Source organism: Callorhinus ursinus, unplaced genomic scaffold, assembly GCF_003265705.2.
Source record: "Callorhinus ursinus isolate GAN/ISIS: 27379988/994484 unplaced genomic scaffold, GSC_fseal_2.0 scaffold10, whole genome shotgun sequence".
NCBI lineage: Eukaryota > Metazoa > Chordata > Mammalia > Carnivora > Otariidae > Callorhinus > Callorhinus ursinus.
In genome coordinates, this window is record NW_027397072.1 from 36,408,509 (window position 1) to 36,421,453 (window position 12,945).

General features: G+C 46.3%; 1 protein-coding gene across 8 annotated transcripts in view; it reads left to right on the forward strand.

The window, feature by feature from the left end:
- Window positions 1-12,945, forward strand: part of ACOXL (acyl-CoA oxidase like) — a 356,238-nt gene that overhangs the window by 68,013 nt on the left and 275,280 nt on the right. For all 8 annotated transcript variants that reach the window (XM_025868175.2, XM_025868174.2, XM_025868176.2 and 5 more), the window contains 2 exons: window positions 1,482-1,554; window positions 5,135-5,267. In XM_025868175.2, coding sequence (XP_025723960.1) covers window positions 1,482-1,554; window positions 5,135-5,267 — 206 coding nt within the window. The remainder of the gene's footprint in view (window positions 1-1,481; window positions 1,555-5,134; window positions 5,268-12,945) is intronic.

Here is a 12,945-nt window from a genome sequence, read left to right on the forward strand (position 1 = left end):
CTCTCAGACAGCAGGTTGAGGCTCTCTTTTTCCTGCCCCTGAGCCACAGCCTGGTGTTGGTGCCTAGGAGGCCCTTGATGAATCCCGAGGACTGACTCGGGGGACGAGTTTGCTGTTGTAACCCAGGCTGAGCGGCTTAAATGGCAGAATGTATTGGCTCATAGTTCTGGAGGCTATAAGCCCAAGATCAAGGTGATGCCAGGGTTGGTTCCTTCTGAGGGTTGTGAGGGAGAGTCTGTTCCAAGCCTCTCTCCTTAGCTTGTAGATGGTGTCTTCATGCTTGCGTGGTGTTCTTCCTCCTTGTGTGCATGTCTGTTTCTAAATTTCCCCTTTTGTAAGAACACCAGTCCTTTGGATTAGGACTGACCTCTTTTAATTTGATTATCTCTGTAAAGACCCTATCTACAGATAAGGTCACATCCATAAGTACTTGGGTTTAGAACTCAAACGTGTGAATTTTTGAGGGGTGGGAGAGGGCTGCAATGCGACCTACGACAATTGGTGAGAGCAGGCCATACCTGTGGGCCCCGCTGGTTGTCCCCAGCCAAGGCCAAACCAAGCCAAAGAAACAGGTGGGGGAAGAAGGAAAAAGAAACCAAAAGGGAAAAGGGGAAAGGAGATGATTCTTTGGTGGAGGGGATAGTCTCACCTCGGCCCTCGCTGTTCACCGACCACTGCCACAGCTGCGGGAATGGGCTGCAAGTGGGATTGTGAGTGCTCTAACTGTATCTCTCAGGGGTGACTGAGGCCCTCGCTGCCCTTGTCCCTTGAAGGCACCCATCGAGTCAAGTGTTGAGGAGAGCAGAGGGCCCAGCTCTTGTGAAGGGGTGCCAGACATTTAAAACACTGGCAACTTCAGAAAGTCTGCTTTGGTTTCCTTGGAAGCTCCTAAATGCAACTGTATCCTTGTGAAGGTGTGATGTTCCAAATAAAGACGTTTACTAAAGATTTTTTTTTTTCCCCTCAGCTCAAATCTTCCCAAGTGTGAGATAAACAAAAAGTAGACCCCAGACTCTGACAGGCATCATTAGGAAACAGGTCCGGCAGTTTTCAGGAACCTTCTGGGGAGTCAGGTCACTGACCCCAGTCAGTCACAGCTGTCCTTGTCTTTTTAGGCATTTGACTTCACTACCCCTTGTTCTTGGAAGGAAGCCCTGGGAGGGAGGAGAAACTTGACTTCTGTATTATTGGGGGAGTAGGTGGCTTTCTTGCCTTCTCTGCGTTTGCCCTGGCATTCCTTCTGATGCCTAGAGCTCCTCCTTTCCAAGTCGCAGCACCCAGATCCTCCACCTGAGCCCAAGAGCACAGAAAGCTCAGCTCTTCGAGAAGACCAACAGAGAGCGTCCCCGCCCCCACCCCATCTAGAGAAGCATCAGCCATCCTGGGAGTAAAGGGAAGGGTTTGGGATTTTAGTGGAGAAGTAGCAGGAAACTGATGCTAGCACAGATTTGTCCCCTGCAGCTGTTTTCTGCTCTCTCTAGGTCTGCACGGTGTGGATAATGGGATCTTAATATTTCACAAGGTTCGGATACCAAGGGAGAACCTGCTGGATAAGTGAGTACTTTTCACTTTAACTCAGATTGGCTGTGCGTATGATCTCATTGCTCTCCCAAGCTAGGCCTGGTGCCTGGGTCTCGTGGGCTGCACGTCCAGGCTGTCTGCCAGCCCCTCCTACAAGTTTATTGACCATCCATTGGAAAATGTAGATAAGAAAACAGAAAAAAATTAAAATTATCCAAAACGCTATTACCCAGATATAATGATTGTTATGCACACTTGAATGTATAACTCTCTAGACTTTTTTTCCATGCTGGTATATCAACAGAGAGAGGTGTGTTTGATTTTTACTGAATGAGATCCACTTATAAATTCTATTTTTTACAACTCGCAATTTCTATTTAACATTATGTCAGATGTTTTTATGCAACAGGAAATACATATATACATTTTCACTTTCAATATGGCCATAATAGACAAATAAATGATCTATAATTTATGTAATCTATCCTGATTGTTGGGCAATTTAGATTGTTTCCTTAAATTTTTTGGTTGTTGTTGCTATTACACACCAGGCAGTGTTCTTGCCTCCTTTGCGGGTGGCAGGAGGTAAGGTACCACCTTTCAGCTTAGGAGGCTCTTGTAACCAGTGCTGCTTGGATGGATGGATAATGTCAGAGGTGCTCAGTGTCATTTCCCAGCATCCCACTGACGTCAGGGTGGGTTAAATGATGAGGAGAAGGCTGCTTCTTCAGGGGCATTTTAGGGGTGGAGCTCTAGGGGTTCACATTACACTTTGCAGAGGCCAAGAAACACCAATTACTGTGACTTTTCTCAACAGCATTTCATGTATCCAATAAAATTCCTGACCTATATACATATTGAAATCTGTGAAAGAGCTAGCAATCAAGCTCTGCATAATCAGGTTTACTATAGATTTTCCCTTAACACTTCATTCGTTTTCTTTGCCTGCACACTCTTGCCAGCAGATAAATGTCATAGATGCCAAAAGTTTAAGAAAAATATGTGGGAAACAAATTCTGTTAACCACCCCCCTGCTCCCCGGGGAATGGGTAGGAAATAAAATGGAAATGATGAAAGCATCTTTGCAGTTATCCTGGTGTGTGGGGAAGCCTTTAGGTCCCCTCAGGAGCCACCAGTGTCCATGACAGCAGGTCTGAACACCGTCAGCCTTCCCCAGAGGTGCCTGCACATTTTCCAGTCACTTAGCTGCAGCACTATACTCTGGGAGATGGGGAAGAGGGAAGGAAAGCTATAGATGTAGAGCTCCCCATGTGTCCCACCTTCATGAGATCTCAGTGGCCTGGCCAGTCTGCCAGAAGCTGGATCCATTGGCTCATCCTTCATCCAATGCATTAGAGATTAGAAAGTTAGATCCAGCCGGAAAAAAAAAAAGTGATAGTGAGCTACATGATCTGTAGAAGATAGGAGAATATATGGATTTTTTTGATGAGCAGGGTTTTATTTTAAGCCATTCTATTGGCACTTAAACTGCCCCCAATATGCCAGAGAACAGCAGTGGAAACACAGGCATTTTGAGGGAGGAGCCCCATTTTGGGGGTGTTGATAAAAAGTGGATCAGTAAATAGATGTTCAGATTCATTGCAATCCTTGTCAAAATCCCAGTTGCCCCCGCTTTTTTTGCAGAAATTGAGAAACTGATCTTAAAATTTATATGGCAACGCAAGAGAGTCAGAATAGCCAAAACAATCTTGCTAAAGAAGAACAAAGTAGGAGACTTACACTTCTGATCTGAAAATTTACTACAAATTTACAGTAATTGAGGTGGTGTGGCAGTATAGTGGATCCCCCTGAAAGCAGGTGGGAAGTAAAAAAGAAAAAAAAAAAGAAAAAACCCACTGTGGTATTGGCATAAGGATAAATAGGTAGGCAATGAAATGGAATGGAGAGTCTAGGAATAAATTCTTACATTTGTGGTAAATTAATATTCAACAAGGATAATAAGACTATTTAATGGGGGAAAGAGTAGTCTTTTTAACAAATGGTACTGGGACAACTGGACATCCACATGCAAAAGCATAAAATTGGACTCTTATCTCGTCCCGTATACAAAAATGAACTCAAAATGGATCACAGATATAAACGTAAGGGCCAAAACTGTAAAGCTCTTAGAAGAAAGCATAGGTGTGAATCTTTGTGGCCTTGATTAAGCACCAAAAGCATAAGCAACCAAAGAAAAAAAGAGATAAATTGGACTTCATCAAAATTAAAAAACTTTTGCACCTCAAAGGACACTATGAAGAAAGTGAGAAGACAATGCACAGAAAGGAAGAAAATATTTGGAAATCACATATATTGTAATATATATGATACATATATATCATCTATATCATTTGCAAATCATATGTGTATATATATATCATATATATATATATATATGGCATCCAGAATACAAAAGGAACAATTAAAAGACAAATGACCCAGTTGAAAAATGGGCAAAAATCTGAATAGACATTTCTTTGAAGAAGATATGCAAATGGCTAGTGGGCACATGAAAAGATGCTCAACATCCTTGTCATTAGGGAAGTGCCAGCCAAAACCACAATGAGATATCACTTTGCACCTGCTCAGATGGCTGTAATAAAAGAGACAGACCATAATAATGGTTGGCGAGGATGTGGAGAAATTTAAACCCTCATACATTGTTGGTGGGGATGAAAATAGTGTTGCTGATTTGGAAAAGAGTTTGGCACTTCTTCAAAAGTTTAAATTTTTCATATGAGCCAATTCTGCTCCTAGGTATGTGTGAAAACATTGTTCACAAGATAATTGAAAACATGTCTGCACTAAAATGTGTACACAGTTGTTCATAGCATAATTATTCATAATAGCCATAAAAGGGGAAACAACCCAAATATCTATCAACTGATGAATGGATAAACAAGATATGTGTATCAGTACAATGACTTATCACTGGGCCATAAACAGGAATGAAGTATGGACATACCACAACATGCATGAACCTTGAGAACAGTGAGCTGAGTAAAAGAAGGCACACACAAAAGCCACATATTGTACGATTCCACTGATGGGAAACATCCAGAATAGACAAATCCATAGAGATAGAAAGTAGATTAATGGGTGCCAGGGCCTGGAGTGTGATGAGTATGGGGAGTGACTGCTAATAGTAGGCGGTTTCTTTTGGGGGTGATAAAATGTTTTGGAATTGGACAGTGGTAATGGTTGTACAAGTTTGTGAATGTCCTAAAAACCACTGAATTGCACATTTTAAGAGGGGGGATTTTATGGCATGTGAATTATATATCAACAACAAGAGTGGATTGATGTGTGGTCTTCACATTCAGGCTCCCGTGTTGGTTTAATGATGGTGGTCCCCATGCTTCTTTTTGCCAGGGGCCCCTGCTGAGTCACAGGTTGGTGGTGGCACAAAACCTGCTTTTGCTGTCCGTGAGTCAAGCTTTGGTCAGGATCTTCTGGGGAGACTTTTCCCCCATCCCCGACTCTGATGTCTCATAAGGGTAGTTCCTGGATCTGGAAACCCTGTGTGTGCATATAGCATCATTTCTAGTGGTGCCATGTTCTTCTTTTTTGTTAACCCTACTCCTCTTTTCCACCTGCCTCTTCCCTACCATAGGTTTGGTTCTGTGGCTCCAGATGGGCAGTACCATTCCCCTATTAAGAACAAGAGTGCAAGATTCAATGTGATGCTGGCAGCGCTGACCCCTTCGAGATTAGCTGTGACTTTCCAAGCTATGGGTGCCATGAAGGTAGTTGACTCTGATTTTAATTTACATCACGGTTTATTCTCTGCATGTTCCAGGGGTGGGTAACAATTTCAGGAGCTGAGCTTCCTGAGCCACAGTTGGTATAATGTGGCTAGGGTTAATGGTTAGATACTAATAAGTGCCAGTTGGCCACACACAGAGAACATTTCTGCACCCTTCTTATCATGGGATCCTATCCATCTACATCTCAGATGTGCTGCTGATTACGGTGGGTGGAACATAGGCATTGTGGTGAAAGAGCCAGAAAGGATGAACTTGGGGGGACTGGGTCATTCAGATCAAATGCCTCTGCTAGAAAAGCAGCTAAGAGCTGGCACGTGAGGGAAGGCCAGCGTGTCTCAGCTGAGTTCATTGGGGAGCTTTGATGGTCACATGGCTGTTTGGAGTATGGCATTCAGCATCACAAGTTGGAGTCCGTGAAGCCAGATCCCTAGAAGGCATCTCTACCTCCCCTCCTCTCACACCTTCCCAAATACTGATTTGGAAAGAGCGGCCAGGAGAGGAAAGTTCTGGAAGGGCCTTCTCTTCCTCCTCTTCCTCCTGTTCCTCCTCGCCTTCCTCCTCAAGGCTCAGCATTGTCTGTTCGCTGGGCCCTTTCCATCTCTTTGCATGAGGGAAAAACCTGCTTTAAGCTCCACTGAGCTTGGTGAAGCTGGAAGAAAAATTAAGAAACCCATGAATATATACTGTGGCTCGAATCCAACTTTTCCATCAAGAAGGAATAAATTTCATTCACCTGACTCCAGGCCTCACGTCAGCACACAGTTGTCTGATGAGCAGGAAAATTCTTCTTTACTCTTTTCCACCAGGTTGGCCCTGCTTCCCAGGAAGCCTGCCTGACAGGAGCTGCCCTGTGTTTTGTGTTTCCTGCCAGTTGGTACAACTGTGATGCTGTAAAGACCGACGCTCATTACTAAGCCAGTGACCTCATGCCCATGGGCACTGCTTCCTGCACTTGTGTTCCTGTGGTTCTTAAAGGGTGTTGAGTTCTGAAGTCCCGCATCAGGAACGGCTCAGTCGGTTGGTCCTCTTGGCTGAATTGCCTGACAAATGAATGAGGCCCCAGGGAAGCCTTATGATGAAGGCACAGAGGTGGGGCCAAGACTATGCACAGGATCAGAGTGCTAAGGAAGACTTCTTCTTCAAGTCTGTAATAGAAACCATTTCAGCCATTTGGGGACTCCAGAAAGAGGCAAAAGGAGAGAAGTCAGTGAGCTGAGAATTACACTGTAGAGAAGCCGGGACAAAAATCAGATCCAGGATTATCTGGTACCTTGATGGCAGTCTGCACAATAGCCCCTCTGCTGGCAGTGGCCTTGGGGAGCTCGGTGAACATGAAAGCCCCTGCTGGCTGCTGTGGCCTAGGCAGGCAGTGCAGAAAGCCTGTGCCTGATGTCTCCGAGGGGGCGGTGGTGTGTGGAGGACGCCCACGCTGTCAGGAGGCCCATCAGCTCTTCCAGGCTCCTGGTGGAGTCCTGAGGGGCAGGCACAGGGTAGCAGAGACAGGGAAGCAGCAGGGCCTTCTGGAAGAGACTTTGTTTCTCAGCATCACCAAAGCTGGAGCCGGGAGGGTGGGGGAGAGGAGACCGTGGCTGATTTTTAAAAGGTCCTCGTTCTCCATTCTACCAAACATTGGCAACGTAGAGGCCTTATCTTGATCATAGAACAGAGAACAGAGGGCTCAAATCTCAGCCAGGACTTGACCAGCAGTGGGGTCGTGGGTGAATCAGGAGGCCTCGTTAAGCCTCAGCTTCTTCATCTGTACAATGGACCTGCGATAATGGTGAGGCAGGAGTGAGTAGAGGTGTGTGCGGCGCCGGCCCAGAGCGAATGTTCGGTAGCTCAGAGCTGTTACTGATGTGATGCCTGGGTCACTGCTGCTGTTACTGGGTTAGCTGTAAGACAGGAATAAGTGGGCTTTTGTTGAAACACATGCCACGCTGGCCTCCAGGTAACGAGGCAGTCCGGAAGGTTTTGCAGAAGCGCGCAGTTTCCTTTGGATTCCCGTGCCTCTGAAGCAAAACAGAGAGGCTGTGAGTCAGCACCTGCCCTGCCCAGGAGGCAGATTTGCCCAGTGACAGGGAGATCCCCTCGTGGAGCCTGCGAGCCCCGGGCGCTGCGTGGTGCAGGCACCACTGATGTGGTCAGCCCTGATGGTCAGCGACCCTGGCCATTGTGATCTCATTGCGAGTGTCTCGGGCGGGGATGATCTCACCAGCCCTCTTGGCATTTCCTCCTCTCCTATGGCTCAAACACATGACAGATGTTTTCTCGGCTGAAACCTAAGACAGGCCTGCTTGTTCTGTTCCCGCTGATGGGTGGAAAAATGGATCCTTTTCTCCTACGTGCATTCCTTAGGTATTAGAAAACTGTCACCGCGGCTCCCCATGGTGACATTTGCTCAAGGCTGAGCATGCCTGGCTCTTTTAAACTTTGCCCAGATGTCTTATTTTTCATGGTTATCTCTCATTTCCATAGTTTCTCAGTACTTTCAGACTTTCTCTTAAAGGCTTGCCTGAATAGCCTTCCTCCAATTTGTGTCCCAAGCATTGAGCCCGATGAAATGATTAGCAGGAACAAAAGGAAGGGAAACCAAGACATTTGGCCTGGGTGGGAGGTGGGGGCTCGGGGGGGCTCTGCAGCTGAAGTGGGGAGACTGGGAAGCCTCTTCAGAGGGAGGAAGGAAGCTGGGGAAAGTCACCGTGAGTTCAGAGGCGGAAGTAGAGGGAGCGTGAAATGTGAAGGAGGTCTAGCGCAAGGTTTGGGTTGATTTTTGCATGGAAGTAAGTATTTCAGCGTAAGGCAAGCTTGTTCCTCACTCTCCGAAGAGTCTCCCTAGTCTTTTAAAGTAGGTGCTACACAGTACAGTGGGGGCCCTTCCCCAGAGTTCTGAGCAGTTCTGGGTGAGGGTGGGGCCGGGGCCGGTGAGTCTGCATTTCCAGCAAGTTCCCCAGTGATACGGACATTACTGGTTGGGCACCACATTTGGAGAACCCCTGCCCAGAGCAGATGGATACAGGTTCCTGGCCCCATCCCAGCCATCTTGTCCCCGTCCTGGGCACCCAGTGCCTCCAAGATCATGGCCCAGTTCTCTGCCCATCTCCAGCCCCTTGCATGACTTCTCACCCGGTCTCCCTCTCACATGCCTGTGCTGCTTAGCGCGCCCACCCCCACTTTTCACATGATTAGTGTTCATGTACAAGTCAGTGCTCAGGCGAGTGTCCCTTCTTAAGAAAGGTCACAGCCTACATGTGGTCCCTCTGTCATGTCTTCAAGGCCCTCTACTCCCCCTTGCAGCATTTATTATGGTTTTGACCAGCTAATGGTGTGATTGGCTGTTTCTGTGTCCTTGCCAGCCTAAAAGCTCCATGCAGCCAGGACCCTGCTGGCCGCCTTCCCTGCTGGGTCTTCAGCTTCCCACATGGCATGGCACGAAGTAGGAACACAGTAAATAAGAGTTGGTAGAATGAATGAAGAATGAATCAGGGGTGCCCGCGTGGCTCAGTCAGTTAAGTGTCTGCCTTCGGCTCAGGTCATGATCTCAGGGTCCTGGGATCGAGCCCCACATTTGGGCTCCCTGCTCGATGGGGAGCCTGCTTCTCCCTCTGTCCTTCCCCCTGCTTGTTCTCTCTCTCTCTCTCTCTCTCTCTCTCTATCAAATAAATAAATAAAATCTTAAAAAAAGGAATGAATCAGAATTCACAAACTGAACACCTGACATAGTTCTTGGGAGAGGTAAGTGTTCAATACATGTTTATCCTGTGGCCCACACCCCAACCCCTCAGCTCATTCCAGAGTGGCAGGAAAGAAAGATATTGCTAACTCTTCCTTCTGACTCTACACGTAATACGTGCTTTACAGGTGTTAACTTATTTCTCCTCATAACAGCTCTGAGGGGGTTCCATTGGTATGTGGGGAAACTAAGGCATGAGGAGGTTAAAGAATTTGTCCAAGGTGGGCACCGAATATACACAGGTTGACTCTGCTGGTCCTCGTTAAGGGAGATGGCCACATATTTGGAAGGATGGTCATAGCATGTTGTGTAGATAAGATTGACATGTAGATATTATTGAGAGATATGGTTGGATTCAGTGGGAACAAGGGCAGGCCAATGCAGTACATGAAGACTAAGAAGTTGGAGGTGCTCGGGCATGTTCATGAGCTGCTGAAGTAGCTGAGTTACAACTTTGGGTCATAGAAGGTCACGAGCTGGCCTGTGAATCGTTGGGTTAGGAAGACTCTAACCACAGCCCTTAACCAGGACTGTGTCTGGTGGGAGCCATGCTCCTCCTCCTCACCTTATCCTGGTGCCAGTGCTGAAGCAGGCAAAGGGAAGATGCCCCACATGAAGTTGTTCGGGTGAGATGTGTGGGATTGACATGCGTGGAAACAGCTGGAGTGTTGTGCTTACTGTAGACCGCAGCAAGGCCATGTTGTGCTTACTGTAGACCGCAGCAAGGCCATCAACAGCATGTACTCTGGAATCGGCTTCTTGGATTTGCAGCCTGCTTCTGTGTGACCTCGGCAAGTTGCCGAGCCTCTCCACACCTCTAAATGTAATGATAGCACTCCCTCCTAGAACTGTTGTAAAGCCTGCATGGGTCCGTACCTGGAAGGGGCTTCTACAGTGCCCGCATACACTACATCGTCCATACCTGGAGGCTGGTATTATAGTATTATAAGGGATGTGGGAGCTATATATTCAGGTTCGGTACTATTGATCATGGAAACGACATCGGAGGCTATGAGGATACCACACTCGATTGGTAACACATGCTCGGCCCTCGGTGGTAGTGGTGCTTGAACTAACAGTAGGGACTTATGAGGCTGAGCCTGGATGTGGCTGAAAGATGTCTGTGGTCACGGTTGGCTGTGGATATGGGATGGGGAGAAGAGAGGTCCGTGCCATCTGACTTTCTTCCTGGTTCAGTAAAGGACACATGGTCCTGAGAGAAGAGTGGAGAGAGTGAATGACCATCTTTGAGTCATAAAAGGTTGCGGTGTGTATGATGGTGGATAACTTTTCCCATTTCCTGGGGCTGAAGGGAGAGCAAAGGGAAGAAATTGGTTTCACATGGGACACTTGTAACTTGTGATGGGAGCATGACCTTTTCTGATAGGGAGCCTTTTTGGATATGAAGAAAGGGCCTGAGGAAGGTGGTAGAGTCCACTTTTTCAAGAGGGTCTCTCTCCCCTACTGATGGGGCTTTGAGGATATTGTGGCCTTGAATAACCTTTTCAAGACCTTCTGACTGTAAGGCTTCATGGAGAATTAGAATAACAAAGAAGAGGAGGTAAGGGGTATCTGAGTCTTCTGAGTCTTCAAACCACAGGGGGCACGATGGTGCAACATAACTTGGGCCTGCACTGTGTTGGGTGAACACAGAGCAGAGCTGGCTGCGTGTTCCTGCTCTCTGGTCTTGCCCTGGGGCTTCCCCTTCACCCAGGCTTTGATACATCCCCAGAGATGTCCCAGATGTGTGTTCCTCACCCTGGTGTCTGGCTCCTGCATCTGGCTCTGCAATGCCAGGCCTGAGTACTTGAGTCACCAGCAGGGACCGGACCTGGGCAGCTGCCGTCAGAGTGTGACAGTCTGGGTGCCTGATAACCATGAACCAGGCCCCTTAATTTAAAACCTCAATTCCTGTAGCTACCACTATAAAACTATCAGGTTTTTGTCTGTTTAATTCTTGCTAGGAGGTCACCTAGTTTTGGTTTTCTTTTGGAATCATTTTATGTTTCTCTCTCCTTCTTGTCACTTAGTGTGATATCATTTTTATCATTATTAATAGAACATGTAGTGGGCAGAGATCATGCCTTTTTATTTAGTCTCGGTGTAGGGCCTAGTAGAACACTAAATGTCATGAAGTCTTTTTGCTCTGCCTTCCCTTCCTTTCCTTTTCCTTCCCTTTCTTCCTTCCTTCCATCCACTCAGCCGTCTTCCAGCAATCTGTACACTCATATACCCACCTGTCCATTCATCCATCTATATACCCATCCCCTCCTCTCATTCATCCATCCACTTATCCACCAATCCACTCACCTATCCATTCATCCATCCACTTATCCACCAATCCACTCACCTATCCATTCATCCATCCACTTATCCACCAATCCACTCACCTATCCATTCATCCATCCACTTAATCCACCAATCCACTCACCTATCCATTCATCCATCCACTTAATCCACCAATCCACTCACCTATCCATTCATCCATCCATTCTTCCACCACCCACCTTTCCACCCATCCCACTACAAAGACTGTGAACACAAGGGTGATCCATTCATGCACGATTTACTAGTTAATGGGGAGCTATGTAATGTTCTAAAGAAAAGCAGTCACCTTTCTGATGGACACCATATTTTAGAAAATCTCCTTAGGCAAGAGTGTATAAGGAGAGGTCAGAGGCATATTCCATCCTCCAGAGCCTGGCCCTCAGCCAGCATTAAGGACTGAATAAGAAGCATCTCTATAGGACCTTGTATGCCTGAGGGCTTGGGGGGGGGGTCTGAAATGAATAGGATTAGATAGAAATGGAAGTACTCTGACAATGAGCACAGTGAGACCTCTGCTCCATCAAATAGTGTGGTGTAATGGGAGGGCAGAGTGAGGTAGGATATGGGGTCCCTAGAGCAATGTCTTGAAAATGTATGGTACTCGCAAGTGTGTATATCATTGAAATTGACGAGACAAAGTTGATTGATGTTTATTCTTTTGACATTTTGTAATGTGGCCAGTCACCCATTATCACAGGGAGTTGGAGAGTTGAAAATGGGGCTCATCCTGTGTCAGTTGTATGCTTGTCATTTTAGATGCATTGTGTATGCTTTGAGGAAGCAGGTTCACGTTGCTCATCTTGTTCTACTCAGGTTAACATTATTCTTACTCTAGCATCCTCACACATGCATACACAGGTGTAAGGAGCAGGGGACTTGCTCAGATGCTGGGGAAGTCCCATGGGATAAGGGGTTTGTCTGGATGATCCTCAGAGGGGCCATCTGTGAAATATGTACTGTTTCGTTTTCTGGTTTAGAAACTTCCCAAGGTTGACCACCAGAGGGTAGCAAATACCAATAATGACTTGCAGATTCTTTTTCCTTTATATTTATTTGGGGTTGTATGTAAGAAAAGCCTGGAATTCTGTTGTTATCATCAGTTTAGCATCTTGTCAGCTATCAGTGTTGATTGTTACAAAATGGTTAGTATAAGGAGAGTTGGGGGGGTGCATCAGCTGAGTAATTAATTGTCTGGCCGAAGACCAAGACTGTACATAGGATGCAGAGTTATTTGGATGACTCTTCAGGATATAATTTGGCTCACAAATGTCCTAAGAAATAAGTTTGCAGCATTTTGGGTGGGTGTGAAAATGGTTAATTTTTTTTTGTGGTGTTTCCATGGCAGTTTACATTTTTAACAACTGAAATTTAAACATTTATTTTTTAAAAGGTACATCTGCTGCCTTTTTCCTCAAAGAGCAAAGAGCTAAAGATCCAGTACAACTGTAGATAGGTAGCACATGACATGAATTTTTGAAATGGTTATTTTAAAGAATTGCCATTTTGAATTTACTTCAATTCTGTGAACACATGTGGGATGAGTCGCTGTGGACCGTGAGCAGAGATAACCTGGAACAGGTGTGCGCCCTCCAGGAGCTC